Genomic DNA, 22,286 nt, shown 5'->3' on the forward strand with positions numbered 1-22,286 from the left:
TTAAGGAACATATATTTGTTAACAATGGCTTGAATTTTTTTACAGGCCATCAGATAAAAGAAAAGTTATACATGTTACATATCGCTTTAATCGTAACAACTTGAGGAACATGTATAACAAGTCAGTTTTACCCCAGGGCGAATGGCGTAAAAACAAATACCCCCCCCCCCCCCCCCCCCTCAAATAAACAAAATGCGTTTTGTTTTGTTTTTTTCAATTTCACCATACATTTATTTTCTGGTTTTTCACTGTACTATGAAAAAAATCAGCCTGTCATTGCAAAGTACAATTAGTGACACAAAAAATAAGGGCTCATGTGGGTTTCTAGGTGGAAAAATGTAAGTGCTATGGCCACAAGGAGGAAAAAATGAAAACGCAAAAATCGAAATTGGCTCTGTCCTTAAGGGGTTAAGATCTATTTCATTAAAATGAAAGTACTAATAAAGAGGGGACGCTGGTGAAAATGCTGAATGCTGTTAATTTCATTGTAAAATGTACATGTATTTTACTGCATAATTTTTTTTTTTTAGTACTTTAGGCTGCGTTCACACTACGTATATTTCAGTCAGTATATTTCAGTCATTATTGTGGTCCTCATATTGCAACTAAAACCAGGAGTGGATTAAAAACACAGAAAGGATCTGTTCACACAATGTTGAAATTGAGTGGATGGCTGCCATATAACAGTAAATAACGGCCATTATTTCAATATAACAGCCGTTGTTCTAAAATAACAGCAAATATTTGCCATTAAATGGTGGCCATCCACTCAATTTCACCATTGTGTGAACAGATCCTTTCTGTGTTTTTAATCCACTCCTGGTTTTGGTTGCAATATGAGGACCACAATACTGACTGAAATATACATAGTGTGAACCCAGCCTGAATGTAATAATGCTTTGACATAGTGGTCACATCCATTATTAATTCCAGTGAAAAACCTTAGATACACTTAACATTTTACTGTCAAGGCCAAGAATATGCAACAGTTTGAAGGTTTTTCAGACGAGTAAACTCTCTATATAATAGAGTATTTATTCTATTAAAAAATTAGACAGTGACTTATCAGTCACTGTGTATTTATTATCTGTACAGCAGCAACAAAATATATAAAGCATAGGAAGAAAAAATTGCTAATTAACCCCTTGCCTCTAAAGCCTGTTTTGGCCTTAATGACCAGGCTCATTTTTCAAAATCTGACCTGTCTCACTTTATGCGCTTATAGCTCAGTGATGCTTTAACGTATGCTAGCGATTCTGAGATAGTTTTTTCGTCACATATGACACTTTATATTAGTAGCAAAATTTGGTCACTACTTTGTGTATTTTTTGTGAAAAACATCAAAATATCATGAAAAATTTTAAAATTTTGCATTTTATGAACTTCTGAAATTCTCTGCTTCTAAAAAAGGAAGACATAGCACATAAATTAGTTACTAAATCACATTACCAATATGACCTCTTTATTCTGGCATAATTTGGGAAACATATTTTACTTTATTAGGGTGTTACGGGGCTTAGAAATTTATTAGCAAATTATCACATTTTGTGAAAATTTCCAAAACTGATTTTTTTTTTAGGGACCAGTTCTTTTTTTTAAAATGGATTTAGAAGGCTTGTATACTGGAAACCCCCATAAGTGACCCCATTTTGGAAACTAGACACCTTAAAGAATTAATCTAGGGGTATAATGAGCATTTTAACCCTACAGGGGCTGGAGGAAAGTATTCACAATTAGGCTGTAAAAAAATCGAAAATTAAAATTTTCAAATAATATATACGTTTAGATTAAAGTCTCATTTTCAAAAGGAACATAAGAAAAAAAAGCATGCCAAAATTTGTAACGCAGGTTCTCCTGAATACAACGGTACCCCAGATGTGGGCGTAAACCACTGTATGGGCACACAGAGGGGCTCAGAAGGGAAGGAGCGCCAATTACCTTTTTTAATGCAGATTTTGCTGAAGAAGTTTCTGAGCGCCAGGTGCGTTTGCAGAGCCCCTGTAGTGTCCGCAGAATAGAATCCCCCCAAAAGTCACCCCATTTTGGAAAGTACACCCCTCAAAGAATTCATCTTTGGGTAGGTTGAGCATTTTGACCCCACATGCATTAAAGGAAAGTATTCAAAATTAGACAGTAAAAATGAAAAACACGAATTTTTCCAATAATATGTTTGTTTAGTTTGAAATTTCTCAATTTCACGAGAAACAAGAGAAAAAAAGTACCCCAAAATTTGTAACGCAGGTTCTCCTGAATACAACAGTACCCCATATGTGGGCATAAACCATTGTATGGGCACACAGCAGGGCTCAGAAGAAAAGGAGCGCCAATTAGCTTTTTCAATGCAGATTTCTCGGGCGTCTTATTGGGGGACACAGACACCATGGGTATAGGCTGCTGTCACTAGGAGGCTGACACTAAGAAAAAATAAAACAAGTCGGCCCCTCCCAGCAGGCTATACCCGCCCACTGGCACTGAGCTAATCCAGTTTAGCTTAGTGTCAGTAGGAGGCAGATGCAGGTCTGGTTGCTCCAGATCATCTCTGCTACTTTCTATTACTAACAACCCCTTTTTTCCTTACAGGTTGGGCACGGTGAGTAATCTAGACTCACCCTGATCCCACTCCCCAAGTGACCAGGGAACAGACCCTAAATATAGAGGGACTGTCTACCCTAGGTCACCTACGGCCGGACTCAGCGCCCAGGACACAGACCTGCTCAGCTGTCTGTCTCCTCATTGCGGATCTCACTCCGCCAGCCCCTGCACCCTCAGCCTCCCAGAGTTGAGCGTTCAGCGTGGCACAGTGCCGGCAGAAGACCAGAAGACATCGGAACGGTGAGTTTCTGGTCTCGGCGGGCCTTCGCTGTGTGCGCTCGTGCTTGCCGCCACCCCGACCCCGGCGCGCGCCCGACTCTCCCGCCGGCTGTAGCGCCCAGGTCCTGCCCCTCCTCGGCCACCCCTCCACCTGGGCCTGGTACCGGAGGATACTGGGTCCCTCTGGTCCCGAGCGGCAGCTTGCTGGTTTTCTCCGGCGGCGTTCGCCGCACTCCAGTCCCGGCGCCATTCCGGTTCGGGCGCCTGTTTGAATTTCCCGCGCGCGCGCGGTCCGGCGCGGTGACGTCACTGCGCTGAGGACGCCGCGCCAGTACTTGCGCGCGGGCAGGCGCGGTGACGTCACTGCGCTGAGGACGCCGCGCTTACTCATTCCCGCGCGTCGGCTCCAGGATACAGGCTTCCGGTCCACTCGCCGTCACTGTACCCTGCTCTGCAGCCGTTTCTGCCGGTCTTTACGCCGCTGCTCCTGCTTCATCTTCAGGACGCTTGAATCTCCCGGGTAAGCCCTCTGGGTTTCTTTACTTTACGTTACTGTCTGTTTGCTGCCGGCTCACTGGATTTCTATTCTCCCCCTGCAGCTTGTCACCAGTCTCCGGGTACTCTGCTGGAATCCTTCCACACGACACCTTTTTTTCTTAAGCTGTCTACCTAGGAGATTGCACTTGTGTTTTTTTCTCTTTATATGCATTATGTCTGAGTCAAGGTCTGACTCCTCTCGCCGTCAGCAACCTCCCCCTTCTTCTGTTACTTATTATTTCTGTTTTTTTCCAGAGACCCTTGGCTTCGATCTCTCAGGTGAAGACCTTCCTTCAGGGGGTGGCACATCTTGCCCCCCCTTATCGTCGTCCAACTACCTCCTGGGACCTAAACCTGGTTTTGGATGCTTTGCAGTCTTCTCCATTTGAACCCCTCAGGGACGTGCCCCTGTCTATTCTCTCCTTCAAGGTGGTCTTCCTGGTGGCCATCACGTCGATTCGACGAGTATCTGAGTTGGCCGCTCTTTCTTGCCGCCCTCCCTTCCTGGTTTTTCATCAAGACAAGGTGGTGATGCGGCCTGTGGCCTCATTCCAGCCCAAGGTCGTGTCGCCTTTTCACCTCAATGAGGATATTATCCTCCCCTCTTTCTGTCCCGCCCCCTCTCATCCGAGGGAGCGGGCGCTTCACCACTTAGACGTGGTTCGCGCCTTGCGCATCTACCTTGCGCGGACTAAATCGTTTCGCACTTCTGACTCCCTTTTCATCATCCCTGAGGGTCCTCGCAAGGGATCGGCGGCGTCCAAGGCGACCCTTGCCCGCTGGATTCGTTCTGCTATCTCTCGAGCTTACAGTGGTAAGGGGAAGGCTCCTCCTTTCGGAGTCTCGGCTCACTCCACTCGGTCGGTCGGGGCTTCCTGGGCTATCCGGCATGGGGCTTCGGCCCTTCAGGTGTGTAAGGCCGCCACCTGGAAGTCTCTGCATACCTTCTCGAAATTTTACCGGGTGGACACCTTTGCATCGGCTGATGCGAGCTTGGGCCGCTTGGTCTTGCAGGCAGCGGTGGCTTCTTCCCCTTAAGTTCTTCTCTGCTCTTTCCCTCCCAAGGGACTGCTTTGGGACGTCCCATGGTGTCTGTGTCCCCCAATAAGACGCCCGAGAAAGGAGGAGTTTTTACTCACCGTAAACTCTCTTTCTCGTAGTCTTCATTGGGGGACACAGCACCCACCCCTTGTTGTCTGTGTTGTTGTTGCCGTTTGGCCTGTGTTTTCAGACCTTGAGGTGGACTTTGGTTTTTTTCCTTTTTTCCTTCGGCTCCTCCTACTGCTTTTCACTACTGGATTAGCTCAGTGCCAGTGGGCGGGTATAGCCTGCTGGGAGGGGCCGACTTGTTTTATTTTTTCTTAGTGTCAGCCTCCTAGTGACAGCAGCCTATACCCATGGTGTCTGTGTCCCCCAATGAAGACTACGAGAAAGAGAGTTTACGGTGAGTAAAAACTCCTCCTTTTGCTGAAGAAGTTTCTGAGCGCCAGGTGCGTTTGCAGCGCCCCTGTAGTGTCCGCAGAAGAGAACCCCCCCCCCCCCAAAAGTCACCCCATTTTGGAAAGTACACCCCTCAAAGAATTCATCTTGGGGTGTGGTGACCATTTTGACCCCACAGGTATTAGAGGAAAGTATTCAAAATAAGACAGTAAAATTGAAAAACTAGAATTTTTCCAATAATATGTTCGTTTAGTTTGAAATTTCTCAATTTCACTAGGAACAGGGGAGAAGCTGCATGCCAAAATCTGAAACGCAGGTTCTCCTGAGTAGAACGGTACCCCATATGTGGGCATAAACCAATGTATGGGCACCCAGCTGGGCTCAGAAGGGAAGGAGCGCCAATTAGAGACTTCTTCGGAAAAATCTGAACTGGAAATGCTGAGCGCCAGGTGCGTTTGCAGCGCCCCTGTAGTGTCAGCAGAATAGAACCCCACCAAAAGTCACCCCATTTAGGAAAGTGCACCCCTCAAAGAACTCATCTTGGGGTGCAGTGAGCGGTTTGACCCCACAGGTATTAGAGGAAAGTATTCAAAATAAGACAGTAAAAATGAAAAACTAGAATTTTTCCAATAATATGTTTGTTTAGTTGAAAATTTCTTAATTTCACAAAGAATGGGAGAAAAAACGTACCCCAAAATCTGTAACGCAGCTTCTTCTGAGTAAAATGGTACCCCATATGTGGGCATAAACCACTGTATGCGCACACAGCAGGGCTCAGAAGGAAGGGAGCGCCAATTTGCTGGAGCAAAACCGCAGCGCGACGTGCGGTGGTTACGGGCGACGTGCGGTGGTTACGGGCATTGTGCGGTGGTTACGGGCAATGTGCGGAGGTTTGGGGCAACGCGCGGTGGCTAGGGGCAACGTGCAGTGATTACAGAGACCAAATTGGTCTCTGTCACTTAAAATTTTCAGACCTGGCTGGTTGTGGAGCGCATGCGCACTTCATAACCAGCCAGGACACCGAGGAGGAAGGAGCTCCAGGATCAGGTAACGTATATGGGGAAGGGGGGGTGACTGGGGGACGGGGGGGTGGGGGGGTGACACACTGACACTTTTTATCCCCTGTCACCAATGATTTATGGTGACAGGGGATAAAAAGTGCATCTTTGCACTGGGAACAGGCGATCAGCGGTATATAGTATATACCGCCGATCGCCTGCTCCGGGACCAGACAGGGGGGTTGCCGATCACTGCCCCATGCTCTCCGCTACCTCCGGTGGCGGAGAACATGGGGTTTTGATCATTTATTCATTTCCATCCCTGCGAACAAAAATCGTTTGTTCGCAGGAATGGGGGCCGCCATCTTGGATGTGATGGCCGCCTGGGGAGGGGAAAGGGTTAGTCATCGGGGCACTAGGGGGGCTGATCTGGGGTTTGGGGGATACATTTTCATGTCCCCCGACCGTGGATTCACGGTGGGGGGAGATGAAAGCTGTCGGCGGCGCCGGTAATGCCTGGTACCGGCGGATCGCCGCAATAACGGTAATAGCGGTGATCCGCCGGTATCGGGGGACGAGGGGGGGAAGCCATCAGATGTGGCAGCGGGAGGAGGCAACGTTCTGCAGCCTCCTCCCGCCGATCGGGTTTTATTAATAAAAAGCCCTTAATTTATTTCATTCCTGATCTCGCATGGTAAATGCCGTAAGCGTAAAAAAAATCCCAAAGTGGAAAATTGCTAATTTTTGGTCGCATCAAATCCAGAAAAATTGTAATAAAAAGCGATCAAAAAGTTGCATATGCCCAAACAAGGTATCGATAGGAAGAACACGTCATGGAGCAAAAAATGACACATCACACTGCCCCATAGACCAAAGGATAAAAGCGCTATAAGCCTGGGAATGGAGCGATTTTAAGGAATATATTTTTGTTAACAATGGTTTGAATTTTTTACATGCCATCACATAATATAAAAGTTTATACATGTTAAATATCGTTGTAATCATAACGACTTGAGGAACATGTATAACAAGTCAGTTTTACCCCAGGGCGAACGGCGTAAAAACAAATACCCCCCAAATAAACAGAATGCGTCTTTTTTTTTTTTTTTTTTTTTTTTTTATTTCACCACACATTAAACTTTTTTCTGGTTTCGCAGTGTACTTTATGAAAAAATTCAGCCTGTCATTGCAAAGTACAATTAGTGGCGCAAAAAAAAAAAAAAAGGGCTCGTGTGGGTTTCTAGGTGAAAAAATGCAAGTGCTATGGCCTTTTAAGCACAAGGAGGAGAAAATGAAAGTGTCTTTAAGGGGTTATTCAACAATTAAAAATTGGGTTTCATTTATCAAAATCATGCCAAAGCAACCAATCACAGTTTAGTTTTCATTTTACCGGAGCACGTTAAAGGGCTTTTTTTTTTCTTCCCCTTTAAAAAAAAAAAAAAAAAAAATGTTATGATGGGGCTGGTGTAAAAAGTGACCCTCCCACGTCTACTAGTCCAGTTCCTTCTGGTTCCCGCTGCTAGTTTTTACTTTTTAGCCTTCTTCTTTGATATTCTTGACCGACACAGTTAGTGACACAAACCCTTTACTGCCTTAGACCACCGTTGAATCCTTTTCTGGAACGGGCCAGGTACGGAATTCCCAGAAGCACCATAGACTTCATTGTAAGTGTATTACAATGGCAGTTTATGTCACTATGGCAGTTCCATACGCCTGTGTCAGAAGTGGACTGCCTAGCTGCAGGATTTTTTTCGGCATATCCTGCTGCAGTTGCGAATTGAGAGGTATCCTTTAGTTTATAAAATATGTTATCCTTATTTTTTAATTTGCTAATCTGTAACCAATTATTACGGTAAGTGTCAAAGAAAGAGATTTTTAAAGTACCACAAAATGCTATTTCGCCGCCCGTAAAAAGACATAAGATACAAAGGTAAACTGTGGTTCTTTAGTTAACATGCTTGCTTTTTTCTTATTGCAGAAACCCACAACGTATGAGTAGCTGGGGACCAGTGAATGGCATCACTAATTCACAGTGTGCTGTAAATAACAGAGATGAAAGGCCGTGTAATATGGATTGTGAGATAAATAACAGATCTGCAGCTAATCTAAGAAGCTTCAATGTGTCCTCTGCATTAGGTATGCTTCAGTGAATCATACTGTGAATGCCAGTCTGTAACACAATACTGGTTACCTAGGCCACAGTCTTTAGATGTGTGCATTATTAATTTCATAATACACCTCTTTTCCTATGTTTACTTGATGGCTTTCTTTTCTGCTTAGTGTTTTTATGCATTCACATCTTGTTTGTAAGTAAAACGTGTGTGTGTGTAATACATATATATATATATATATATATATATATATATATATATATATATATATATATATAATAAAATTTCAAGATAGCTAGTACTTTAAACTTTATTCCTGTGAGTACTGAAATACTGAGATATATATTAACAACAAACATGGGCTGCTTTACCTGACTACAACTTTATTTAATTACATAATTTTGTTATTTATGTTTTGCTTAGTATCAGCTTTGTTTTTATTGATGTTTCTATTTGTTTTGTGCTCGGTAGTTTCCATAACATTGCAGATGCAAATACAGGTCCATAACACAGCATACCATAACACAGCATACCAATACAAATGTGTACATAGTACCCTAAAATTTGGGCAGCATCATTTCTTGGGATCTGGTAAAAATGGTTAAGCGACATAGATGCATTATACCTTACACCAGTGTTTGCCAACCTTTTCCACCTCGTGGCACCCCTTTGAAAAAAAGAATTTCCTCGGGGCACCCCTACTAAAAAATGTTCTACAAAATAAGAAAACGGTCGTACAGTGACTTACAGGTGACACCTTCTTTGATCTGAGGCGTCACTTTCCCTTTTCCTCTCCATCCAGTCCAGTCCTCCATGATGATTTCTTCCAGATACGTTTCATCCCCTCAGAACCTGCGAGACAAATAATTTAGGCTCCGCACATTTCTAGCAACTTCCTTTCCTTTCTCCCTCCTTTCGGCTCCCAAAGTAACTGCACTGTTTGGTGTTATGTGCAGTAAAGCGAGTAGGAATGTGGCATGCCCCCTGTATGTAGGATCCCCTGCTGTGCCCCCTTGAGCTAATAATGCCCCCAGAGGTGGCCCCCATGAGCTAATAATGCCCCCAGAGGTGCCCCCATGAACTAATAATGCCCCCAGAGGTGCCCCCATGAGCTATTAATGCCCCCAGAGGTGCCCCCATGAGCTATTAATGCCCCCAGAGATGCCCCCATGAGCTATTAATGCCCCCAGAGGTTCCCCCATGAACTAATAATGCCCCCAGAGGTTCCCCCATGAACTAATAATGCCCCCAGAGGTTCCCCCATGAACTAATAATGCCCCCAGAGGTTCCCCCATGAACTAATAATGCCCCCAGAGGTTCCCCCATGAACTAATAATGCCCCCAGAGGTTCCCCCATGAACTAATAATGCCCCCAGAGGTGCCCCCATGAACTAATAATGCCCCCAGAGGTGCCCCCATGAACTAATAATGCCCCCAGGGGTGCCCCCATATACTAATAATGCCCTGAGAGGTGCCCCCCATGAGCTAATAATGCCCCCAGAGGTGCCCCCCATGAGCTAATAATGCCCCCAGAGGTGCCCCGCATGAGCTAATAATGCCCCCAGAGGTGCCCCCCATGAACTAATAATGCCCCCTGCTCTGCCCCTAAAAAAACAAACATCCTACTCACCTAATCCGCGCTGTGGCTGCAGGCAGAAGCTCTCCTCCTCTTCTTCTGGCTCCATCTTGCGAGCCGCGGGGACGGAACCTCCGGCAGGCGTGATGACGTCACATCATCACGCCTGCCGGAGAGGTCACGTTCCGGCCTCCCATAGGCTGCTGGCATGAAGTTCCGGCAGCCTATGGGAGTTAATGTAGGAGCAGGATGCTGATACTTCCTGCTCCTACATTATGCTCACTTTAATGTTCTGCCCGCTCACTGTGCGGGCGGAACGTTAAAGCGATCTGTGCATCCCGAGAAGCTGCGCGGCCGCAGCTTCTCGGAATGCTTAAAGTGACAGCGCAGATTTCCCACCAGCATCCCACGGCACCCCTGGCGGGTTCTCCCTGCACCCCTGTTGGATAACGCTGCCTTACACTGACATAATTAGTTCAGTAAAATTATGGCTTTTTTTTTTTTTATTCAGTCAGCATTAATCTAAAGTGCAAGGTGACCTTTTAGTGAGGTTACCCACATACCAAAAAATGTTTATATTCAGATGGTACTGGTACTTTGCAATTCCCAGTGTGTTGTCATCTAGTCTTTTATGCTGCTCTCATCCATATATAAACTTTTTTGGTCTACGGATAACCCTTTAGGCCTACTTGTCATTAGAAAAAACTTGTGACATATCAGAGACAGCTGATCGCTGCCTTCTGTTTTGCTATCCTGATCATTTGCAGACTGAACACTCAGATCCCAACCAATCAAAACCTTGACATGTGAAAAGTTATTTTTCTAATGGAAGGTACACGTTAAAGGAGACCTGTCCCCACCCCACCCCACCCCGCGCAGACCCATACACTCACCGCTTCTGAGAAGTCCCGCTCCCGCCTCCGAGATATCTCCATCCGAAACCGTGCGCGCGCTCCCAGAGATGAGTCCGATGCCCATAAAGAATGACTGGAGCCGTCATTCTCTATAGGCGTTGGACTCATCTCTGGGAGCACGGCGCTTCGGACGGAGACATCTCGGTGGCAGGAGCGGGACTTCTCTGAAGCAGTGAGTATATGGGTCTGTGCCGGGGGGTCGGCCAAACTCTGAACCGGCATGGGGGCTGACAGGTTCTCTTTAAGTCTGCAAACTCAGGCTAGTAAGATGCTGTTTTATATTGATTTGTACATTTTGCTTGATGTTTCTTTTTTTTGTAGAATGCCTTTATAATAGAGACACTAAGGATAAAAGAGAGGATAGGATTGAAGGGCTGGATGATGATGATGATGATGATGCAGATGAAGATCCTGTGAGTGCAGCTTCTCTCTCTAGCCGGAGCAGTGTCACAGAAGATGACCAAAACGATGACGACGATGATGATGATTTTGAAGAAAAATTTAACAGACTTATCGCAGCCAAACAGAAACTGAGACAACTGCAGGATCTTGTTGCAATGGTAGTGTGTTTTTATATGCACATAAGAGTAGGTCTGTTCTAAATGTTATGTTATCATGACAGTAACCACTGACAGTGCCACAAGCTAAAATTAAACACCCCCATCCTCCAGGCTGTGCTGCCCTGCTCTGTGGTCAGGCTGTCCATAAGATGGCCAACATGGAAGAGCATGTGACCATAGTGTGGGGGTCAGTGGATTATTTTTTAAATGATCTAACCTACACCTAGATTCTCTTAAAAGTTTCTGTATTCTTTCCTGTAGGCTGTCTAAGCAGCACAGTATGTATTATAACCTAGAGCATTATTCCTTGATCAGAGGTCAGAATTCATCATTTTATAAAGTAGAGAAATATACAGCTTATAACTACCACATGAGAGTAGTCAGTATACAAAGTGCAATTTTATTTTTTATCAACTCACATAATTCTGTTTTGGGTGAAATTTAATGTATTTCAAGTGTTTTTTTTGTTTTGTTTTGTTTTTCCATCCTTTCTAACCTTGTTTCTCATTTTTAAATAATTTAACAGTATCGACTAGGATTTATTTATTTTTTTGTCTTTTAAGTATGGAGATGATACTGATTCTGAAACAGCCGCCGAGAGACCAACTGTTGTAGCCCATCTTTTACCTGAGGAGGCAAATGCAAATCAGCAACCAAATAATACCCGTCCCAATGCTTCTAAAGCACAAAAAGATGTTGCCCTTAAGGAACAGGCAAGGTAATTGTGTTTTTATTTGGTCTTTCTCTGTTCTGCTAATATTTTAGAATTTGTACAAACCATTTTGGTTACCCAGATTTCTTACTTTGTGTGTAAAATTTTACAAGACCCTAACCATCATTTTGCACCTTCACCCTTACTATGCTTTTAACTTGTCAATTTACTATTAAAATTGATATTACAGAGAGAAATTCTACGAAACTAAGTTACAGCAACAGCAGCAAGAACTTAAACAGTTACAAGAAGAAAGAAAAAAACTTATTGAAATTCAAGAAAAAATTCAAACTTTACGAAAAGCGTGTCCTGACCTTCAGGTATGTATATTTGCCATAACCACTACATAAAAATGCATAAATTGTCCTGTAAGCATGTTGTTTTCTATTTTTTTTTTCCTTTTCTGTATTTTTTCAGTTGTCCCCCTCAAATGCTGGAACATCAAGGCGAATACCAACAGCGGCTTCAACACCAGAGGTTAATGATATCAATCCTGTAGTAATGCCAAGCATGCCAGATCCTGAAGATTCATCTTCTGCTGATAATGAGGTATCAGCAGAACTTTATTATTAAAGAGGACCTGTCACCACTCCTGGGTTGTCTGTTTTTAGCAAATACATGCAATGCCAATGAAATAACATTGTGGATCACAGTGGATCACTGTGGTCTGCTATTACTCTGTTAGAGCTGTATAACACGGATCTACTAGATCGCCACTTTCTTACAGAGCCTATTAGTCTGTGCAAGAGCTGCGTAGACATAGTTAGCGATGTCCGTGAAGCCTTTGCTTTAAAAAATACAATAGAAAATAATAAAGAAGCTTACTTTTCATGGCTCCACCAGTGTTATACTGGCTTGTGTGACCTTAAGGTGCCTATTATATGGAAAGATTAGCGTGCGAAAAATCGTTATATTGTTTGAATTATTTTTCTGTGTGTATGCAGGCATCAATCAAATGACTAATATAAATGTATTCGTATGTTGTTAATAGCTTCTTTTGAGCTGACCAGAAAATCACCTTTTATTTGTTCGCAAATCTTTCAGTGTATGTACACCTCGTTCGTTCCTAATTACAACTGATGGGGTACTCGGACGAAAACATTTTTCTTTCAAATCAACTGGTTTCAGAAAGTTATTTAGATTGTAAAACCACTTTCAAAGCTGTTAAACAACTTCATATTCAGGTTTGGTCGGAGATACGCAGGCATCAAATTTTGAGAGAAGATCTGCGACAAAGGCGGAAACAGCTTGAGTCATTGATGGCTGAACATCAGAGAAGACAAGGAATCCCAGAAACTAATTCTGCTGGTTCTTTAAGAAGCGATGACTCTGAAGCACAAAGTCTTCAGCACCAAAGCAGAACTGAAAAGTAAGATTTATTTGATTATCATATAGTATCTCACCGCAGAGATTTGTTGAATACTGACAAATGAAATATTACATTTGATGTTGTGATTTCTAGAGGACTGGATTGGAAAACCACTGCTTTACAGAAGAATGATATATAGCAGTGTTAATACATGTAATAGCCGTCAATGTTAAAAAGCGCCCAGTTCAGTTTCCTCTTGATGGCTTATACATTTTCAAATGTAAATTAGTAGTGAAATTTGATTTGGCGGCTTTAATTTGACTGGTTGTTTTTGTTAGAACGATGGCAACTTGGGGTGGATCCACACAGTGTGCTCTTGATGATGAAGATGAAGACTGCATTTCAGATGTAAATCAAGCTGAAGAGGAGGAGGAGGAGGAAGAAGAAGAGCAGGAAAACACATTCCAAGAAAATCCCCCTAGCAGCATAAATCAGAATGCTTTTAGTGGGAAGACCAATAAACCTGGGTTAGTGGATGTGTTTAGAGGAGAGCCTGTTTCTTTATATAGCATGGTTTTTAATAGTATAATAATTCAATTAAGATTGTTAATGTGTGTATGATTAATGTGGTTGGGAATTATGGAGGGGACTCTGGATCTGACCTTGTGGCACTTGTAAGAAACTACCAAGAGTGGTCTTCTCCACAGTCTCTGCAAGAACCTTCTAGATGCTGTGGTCAATAGCAAGTACGGATCTAGACTTTTATCTGACTGGTGCATGTCATATCTCCGACCAGTCAGTTGTCATGGCAGCTAAAGGCCCTCAGAAGCATTGCATGCAGCAGCATGACATTTATTGGTATAAGGAATCCCTAGGGGATTAGGAGACAAGGAGAAAAATGCTAAAATGTAAGGAGGTTATAGCATTAAGGGGTTGAAGGGCAGCAGGTTTTTATTGTGCAAGTTCCATTTCAATTTCACGTTCAAATTTTAGTTGGCAAACAGTGTTTACAATTGGAAAGTAGTTTGTTTGCATTATTAAAGGGATGGTGTGAAGTCTGTACGGCGATGCATTAGAGTTGTAGATGTAATAAATAATATTACTTGTTTAATCCCATACTTTTTTTCCAGGTGGGAAAACCAACGTTCATATTCTGTTGATGGAAATTACCGTCCTTCTCCAAAGACAAGACAGCAGCAAAACATTAGCATGAGGCGACAAGAAAATGTTCAGTGGGTATCTGAACTTTCCCACGTGGAAGAAAAAGAACATTGGCAGGAACAGATAAACCAGCTAAAAAAACAAATAGAGTTCAGCACAAATATATGCCAGACATTGATGCGAGACCAACAGGTACTGTCGAAAAATTTGTTGTTGTACCTTTGTTTTTTTTCCCTACTTGTTTTTGCTTGCTAACCCAAATTAATGCAAAAATGTAGGCTTTAAAGGGGTTATCCAGCGCTACAAAAACATGGCCACTTTTCCCCCTACTGTTGTCTCCAGTTCAGGTGCAGTTTGCAATTAAGCTCCATTTACTTCAATGGAACTGAGTTTCAAAACCCCACCCAAACTGGAGACAACAGTAGGGGGAAAGTGGCCATGTTTTTGTAGCGCTGGATAACCCCTTTGATATTGACATTTGTGACTTCTCATAAATGCTGAGGTCTTATAAGTTTACCCAAACACTTGGCACATTAGAGTGTGATGGAAATTCTGTTTTGCCTCACTGGAGCAGAAAAGAGCTCTTAACGTGTTTATTGCAGTGGAATGTATTTTTATATTTATTACAAGGGTTCGTTACCATGCACAAACACACAGACTTGTGCTTGCTCTGTAGATGAATTAAAAGTGTCACTTATGAATTAGTGTCGTTATCAATGATAAATGTCAAAATCTAAATCAGCAGGGGATGTGATATAAAGCATATTTGCAATGTACATTTTTTTTTTTTATGATGAAAACCTTAAAAAATGTGCTCCAGCAGGATCCTTTTGCATCAAGAGGTCCGGCCGAATCGAGCATGTGCGGGAACCAGCCGTCTCCGACATCTTTCCTGCACATGCTCTGTCAAGAGGCCACGATGCATATATGAATATGCATAGTGGGCGGTATCAGGGGGTGCTCCGGAACACAGGGTGGCGCCCTAAATGCTCCTAAGCCTAATTAGCATAGGGACAATTAGGGAATTGCTTCAAAGCGTGGACATGGAGGAAAGAGTTAACAGCAGCTATGGAGTGGAAAAGTAAACAGCTTGTGGGGCAAAACCTGCTGATCGTGCCGCTTTAAATTGCTGGCGTATCCCTTTTAAATTAATGTTTCGCCAGAGGTTGATTGTAGTTGAGGCACTTATTTCCTGTCCTTTTGTCAAAACTTGTCAATTATGGCTATTGTAATGGCTAAAGTCTCATGAGGTTTGGTAGTTATTTAGTCCTACAGTTAATCAACTAAAATAATGAAACTATTACACTATATAGAGAGCATAACAATTGTATTGGGTTCCTGAAGAACATTTGTAGTCCTCTGTGTGATGTAGTTTTCTTTTTTCTTTTTTTTTTCTCTTTTTAGTCGCTTTCCTACCTCTTGCAAAGCTTATTCACAAATCCTTACAGCATGATGCCAAGTAGCGTGGGAACTCCTCAAGTCCACCTTATAATGCACCAGCTGAATCAGTGCTATACTCAGCTTAACTGGCAACAAAACAACGTTCTTAGGTATGTGTTAGATTTGTGTGTTTAAAATGAGACACTTGAGATTTGTTTGTAGTTCCTCATGCAGACAGTCGGTGTATTTATTACATTACTGTAATATTAATGCATATATCTAAAGGGGCTGTTCTGTGAAAATATATATGTCAAGACTGATGCATAATGTTAAATGAAACCTATTTCAAATGTAGAAACATTTCTAGAAATATCCTGTTTGAGAGCTGTAGACCTATTAACCCCTTATGTGCCTGCTATGTTTTCATAACATCTTGCCCTCGGTTATGACAAGCAATTGGGTATCCACTCAGGAGGGTCACTAAAGCCCCTATTCCACGGGTCGTTTAAAGGAGCAATATCGTTCGTATTTGGCCGATATCGGCCGCTACTAACGATATTCGTCCCGTGGAATAGAGTGCAACGATCAGCCGACATCTTTCATGTCGGCTGATCGTTGCAGTCGCTTGTTTTTCAACATGTTGAAAAACAAGCGACTGATATAGCAGTGATCTGCTGCCGTCGCTCCGTTGAATAGGAGCATCGGCAGCAGACGCTGCTATATCCTATGGGCTGCCCGGACGATCAGCGATCCCCCGGGTAGCCCTCCCGCAGCAATAGCGCTCGTTTGCTCCTCCAAACGACTCGTGGAATAGGGGCATTAGGCTCAGTTCAGCTGCAGTCTGCTGATATGTCCCATTGGTGTCGGCAGTTTGTCTTCATTGCACATGCAATAGGGGAGGATTATCGGAAGAGTGTGCACTGTTACATGACAACAGCAAGGTCACAGTTCAGAGAGGAAACCAGTAAGTTTCCATTGAAAGTCCCCCAACATAACATTGGTATAAGTTTGGTAATAGGTTGAACTTGGTTACTACACTGAGGCTCATGTCAGCATATCATTCTACAGAAATGTCAACATGCACCTTGACCACTGGCTACACTCCAGTTTACACTGTTTAGGGCTATGTTCACACTATGTAAAAGTATGGCCGTTGTTGCCATCGGCAACAACAGCCGTACTTTGTACAGTGTGGAACACTGCCTTTTTCTGCTATGGGATCCCGGCCGCAGAGTATACATATAGTATACGCTCCGGCCGGGATCCCATACAGCGCCGCAAAGAACTGACATGTCAGTTTTCTGAAAGACCTGTCAGTTCACACAATGAAGCGAGCGGCTTCGGCCACTTGCTTCATTGTGGGCTGTGTGAAGCTCTGATGCGGGCGCCTGCTGATGCACCCACATCAGAACTCTGCGGCCAGAAAGATCATCCGGCCGGTACTACAGTACCGGCTGGGCTGATCTTTACAGAGACCGGCCTTTCCGTGACCCGGCCGGTCTCTCTCAGGATTCTTCTGTATGTTCACTATATGAGTGACCATATAAAAGCTAGTCACCAGCCAGTAGCTCAGGGCAGATTAAGAGATGAGCTTATATTTATTGCTAGAGTTTATATAATGGCCAAAATATGCTGCTTATCTTGTACACCTACAACAGCGTATCCTAAAAATATTATTAAAGGGTTACTGACAATTTAAAACTCATAAAATCTTTTTGGTTCCACACATATGCTTTTTATTCTAATTATAAGCTGAATGCATCTAAGTGTGAAGTCCTTGGGCTTTCCATACCCCCCCTCACTGCGGAAATCTCTCCAAGATAACTACCCCTTCTCCTGGACCAAATCCTTCTTAAAATACTTGGGCACACACGTCACCCCCTTATTTGAGGCTATTGTCTCGGAAAATTACTATCCATTGCTGTCGACCTTAAAAGCGGACCTTGCAAAATGGCACAAGAGAGATTTCTCGTGGATAGGCCGAATTAATATTTTCAAAATGAATGCTTTGCCACGTTTAATGTACCCATTTCAGGCTGTACCGGCTGTCCTTTCTAAAGCATACCTCTCCACTATTATGTCCCTTTTCTCCCGTTTTGTCTGGGACAATAAAAGACCACGAATCGCACACACTACACTCATTCGACCCAAAGCTAAAGGCGGTTTAGCCCTCCCTGACTGTAGAGCGTATTATCAGGCCGCTATTTTTAACAGTGTTCTGGATTGCTTCCATTTTAGACACTCCAAATTATGGGTCCTCCTGAAATCACACACTGCACCCCACGACCCAGGTTCCCTCCTGTGGTTGCCACCGGATTTGTCTTTCTCCCTAATTAATTCCCATTCCCCTCCCATCACGCGCTCCATTGCCTCTTTAAGGCTACTTTCCAGATGGTCCCCTTTCCCCTCTTTTTGGACAACCGAGTTTTCCCCACATCAGACAGGCTCCCTCTTTCCTGGGCTTTACCTCACACTCGGGGGTTACCCTCTCTACTTTCCTGTCCTCCTCCGGCCTCGTTCCTTTAGATGATTTACCTTTTCCAGACACACAACCGGCTTTTCGACGTGCTCGCCATACATTTGAGGTTAACCAGCTGGCTGCTTTTGTGCGTAAACAGGGGAATACGCTTCGACTAAGGCGACCTCTCTTTCCTTTTGAATCTCTGTGTGCCGCCACCTCGCCGATAGCGAAGCCTACTTCCACTATCTACGCACTCCTTTTAGACCCACTGTGCATGGTGCCCCCTTCCTTTTTCTCAAGCTGGGAAAAGGAACTCGGCAAAACCTTCTCCTCTGAAGACTGGGAGAAAATCTTTACGCTATGCCATAAGACCTCAATGTCATGTAAGACGCACTGCACTAAGTGATTTACAAAGTGATTTCTCGCTGGTACAAAGTCGTCCTGGCTAAGATGTACCCCAATACCTCTGACCTCTGCTGGCGCTGTGGTAGCACACGGGGAACTATGTCCCACGTATGGTGGAGCTGCCCTTCACTGCAGCCTTTCTGGACTGAAGTGTTGAGGCTCATAAACCACATTACGGGTCAATCGCTACAGAACTCTGCTCAGCTTACGCTTCTCTCTCTCATACCAGGCCCGATGAGAGCCCTTCTACACTCCCTGACGTGCTTTTTGCTTATAGCTGCTCGTTCTGTCATTCCCAGAAAGTGAAAGCAGGTTTCTCCCCCAACAATTGCTGAATGGTGCGCTGAAGTCCACTACATACATAGAATGGAGGAACTCCTCTCGGACACCATGAACTACTCCAAAAGATACACGAAATGCTGGCACCCTTGGCTAACTTTTGTTATTGCGGTTATTCTATTATTTTCAGGTGTGAATTTCTATTCTCGATATCCTCAGAGGCCATAAGACCGGAATACCTACATTTTCTCTGGATAGTAATCCAAGGGACCTCCTTCCTTTTCCCCTCTTTGTCCCTTTGTCTTGACTGTTGTCTGTCATCTTCCCACCCCACCCCTGGTTTCATGTTTTTGTATATTTTTGGAGAAGTTATACAGCTCTCACATTGTGCCTATTCTGCCTTGGCATATATATCTCACAAACCGTTAACCATTGGACTTTTGATGTGGTTTGTTGCTGTGAACTTGCATTGTGACACTCCTGCACTTCTTTATTGTTCTGTATAAATTTCAATAAAAAAGATTATAAGTAAAAAAAAATATATATATTTTTGGTTGGCAGTCTTTGCGTTTATATTTTTAATAGTTTACTTATGTATACTTGCAGGCTGAAGCAGATGCTGAATGATATGTGTCAGCAGCAGGAAAACTTTCAACAAAATAGCCAGCAGAGGCAAGAGAGAAGTAGCAGCGTACCACCTCCATCCTCCCCTAATATATTTAATAATTTCAGTTTCCTCCCTCCTCCAATGAATATGTTTAACATGCCTACATTTGGAAACTTTCCTAACCTGATGCCAGGTATTTTTCATTATGATTTGCTATGTCTATTTGCTTGAGTAGATTCTTTGTGTTGAAAGCTATGATTTGGTGGTGTATTTAATTTGCCTCATTTTGTTTTTAACATAGGCGTGAATTTTAATCCAGCCTTTCAGCCCGGTATAGGAGACCTTACTCGTAATTCTGCTTCTCAGCCTGATATACCACTCCAGCCTCATGATCCAAATACTTCAGGGAAAACAGAGTACATGGCTTTTCCTAAGCCTTTTGAAAGTACTTCATCCAGTACAGCAGATAAGCAAAGGTACTGTTCTATTTATTTTCAATTACAAACAAATGTATAAATGTGTAAAATTCCTTATTGTATTGAGTTGAGCAATAGCTGTTTATGACTGGTACAATACTGATACTGACTTTGTAAAACGAGAGTGTAAATCTCCCAGTTTTTTTAACTGAGCTCTTTAATGGTGCATTTACAGAGATTTATCTGACAGATCTTTGAAGCCAAAGCCAGGAACAGACTATAAACAGAGAAGAGGTCATAAAGAAAAGACTGGGATCTATCCTCTTTTCAAATGCATTCCTGGCTTTGGCTTAAAAAAATCTGTCTGTGTAAACGCACCATTTCACGGTGGAGAGGTATGTATAAAATTTTAATATTTTTTTCACACCGTCATCAGCCATTGGCCAGGCATCTCTATTACATGTAGCGATACACGCCCGATGATTTTAAGATTGGAATAAACAACAACGGTCATCTGATTGATTGTTTTCTTTATTACACAGAGCAGTAATCTGCTGAATCAGCCTTATTTGGCAGATTATTGCTTTGTGTAATAGGGCCCTACCTATATAAGAGTCTCTTAATAGATAACATGCAGACATATTGGAAATAGGTGTTTGAATAGTGTATTGTAACTTGGCAAGAGTTTTTCCCCCTTTTTATTTTTATTTTTTTTTGTCATTTATATATTTACATAATATTGCCTGTCTTTGCTGATGGGTTGTGCTATTTGGCAATTGGCTTAGATTAGATGGAAAATAGCTTACATTGTGTTTTATTTGCATTGTGTTTGTTTTTCTTCCAATAGTAGTTTGATTTACTAAATTTGACTATAGGATATACTAGAAAATGTACCCGGCTCTGCCCAGGTATAAAGTGTCAGTGTGTTAATTAGATTTGTTCCAAGGTCGCCCAGAAGGCCAATCTATGCCCTTGTTTTTTTTTTTGTTTAAGTGGAAATCACCAGGAGCCCTATATATCCCTTTATACGCTATATACCCCGACAGTTCTGCACTGTTTATGTAAATTGTAACTTATGCACATTAGAAATAAACTAAAAACTTTAAAAATCCTAAATACCTAATAGCCAAACTGAGGTGTCACGTGATCAGACTTTATACAGAGCCTGGTTATATACAACATTGGTAGTTTTATATACAGCCTGGTTATATACAAAGATTGGCTGCGTAATATACATCCTGGTTATATGCAACATTGGCAGTGTTATACAGTACACAGCCTGGTTATGTACAACATTGGTAGTGTTATACGGTACACAGCCTGGTTATGTAAAACATTGGTAGTGTTATACAGTACACAGCCTGGTTATGTACAACATTGGTAGTGTTATACGGTACACAGCCTGGTTATGTACAACATTGGTAGTGTTATACAGTACACAGCCTGGTTATGTACAACATTGGTAGTGTTATACGGTACACAGCCTGGTTATGTACAACATTGGCAGTGTTATGCTGAGCCTGGTTACATACAATATTGTCAGTGTTATATACAGCCTGGTTATATGCAACATTGGCAGTGTTATACAGTACACAGCCTGGTTATGTACAACATTGGTAGTGTTATACAGTATACAGCCTGCTATACAACATTAACAGTGTTATACTGAGCCTGGTTATATACAACATTGGCAGTGTTATATACAGCCTGGTGCCCTCTTAGGCACTACCTTTCATTCTTGGTAAGGACAACACAGAAGAGGTTTCAAAGTTTCTAAAACTGTATATTGCAACCAATCAGATTCCAGCTCCCTGTGAAAATGAAAGTAGTAATCGTATTGGTTGCTAAGGCTCCCAATTGTCATTTCAGCTGCAGCACTAATTATATCACCTGTGTGTGCAGTGTGGAGATTTTCCCATTCATCTCTATGGGGCGCCGCTTTTCCCCCTCTCCTCCTGTACATCTGGCAAGGACTAGACCTTCGCTATAACCTTCCCGGGCACCTAATGTATCTGTGGGCCAAATTTGGGATCAAACGGTTCAGGCGTTTGGAAGTCTATACGAGACAGACAGACTTTCATTTTTATGATATAGATTAATAACTTTAGTCAGCAAGTTACACATACTCTTCTGCTTCCCTTATGTTCTGCATGTCTATATGTTTTGTTTGTTGTTCCCTTTGCATTACCTAAAACTGCATTACAATCTCCCTCAGAACCTCCCCTAAAGCAGCTGAAGATGGAGAACACAGCAGAGGTCACAGATTAGAAAGCCAGAATAAGGACCAAGGTAAAACATCTCCCTTTATGGACTCTAGACTCTCAGCCTTTGGAAACTCTGTCAAGCAACTGAGGCAGTACGATGAAGAGTCTGTGGAGAGTCTGAGCAGTATGCCTGATCCAGCAGATCCCACAACAGTGACTAAAACATATAAATCTCGTAAAGCTTCAGCCCAGGCGAGCCTGGCGTCCAAGGACAAAACTCCAAAGACAAAGAATAAGAAGAGAAAAATTTTCCATCATAAAAGTAAAGGATTGAAGAACCATGGTATATTTTATAGTTTTGTCTGACAAAACAAATTCACTAAAAAGGGTTTTTAAGTGAAAAAA

General features: G+C 42.9%; 1 protein-coding gene across 6 annotated transcripts in view; it reads left to right on the plus strand.

The window, feature by feature from the left end:
• PCM1 (pericentriolar material 1) overlaps positions 1-22,286 on the plus strand; it is an 85,922-nt gene that overhangs the window by 34,214 nt on the left and 29,422 nt on the right. For all 6 annotated transcript variants that reach the window (XM_069977696.1, XM_069977695.1, XM_069977691.1 and 3 more), the window contains exons 10-21: positions 7,765-7,922; positions 10,709-10,947; positions 11,511-11,665; positions 11,850-11,979; positions 12,077-12,208; positions 12,844-13,028; positions 13,307-13,495; positions 14,099-14,321; positions 15,534-15,679; positions 19,261-19,454; positions 19,563-19,737; positions 21,893-22,224. In XM_069977696.1, coding sequence (XP_069833797.1) covers positions 7,765-7,922; positions 10,709-10,947; positions 11,511-11,665; positions 11,850-11,979; positions 12,077-12,208; positions 12,844-13,028; positions 13,307-13,495; positions 14,099-14,321; positions 15,534-15,679; positions 19,261-19,454; positions 19,563-19,737; positions 21,893-22,224 — 2,258 coding nt within the window. The remainder of the gene's footprint in view (positions 1-7,764; positions 7,923-10,708; positions 10,948-11,510; positions 11,666-11,849; positions 11,980-12,076; positions 12,209-12,843; positions 13,029-13,306; positions 13,496-14,098; positions 14,322-15,533; positions 15,680-19,260; positions 19,455-19,562; positions 19,738-21,892; positions 22,225-22,286) is intronic.

This window comes from Dendropsophus ebraccatus, chromosome 7 (assembly GCF_027789765.1).
Source record: "Dendropsophus ebraccatus isolate aDenEbr1 chromosome 7, aDenEbr1.pat, whole genome shotgun sequence".
NCBI classification, from domain to species: domain Eukaryota; kingdom Metazoa; phylum Chordata; class Amphibia; order Anura; family Hylidae; genus Dendropsophus; species Dendropsophus ebraccatus.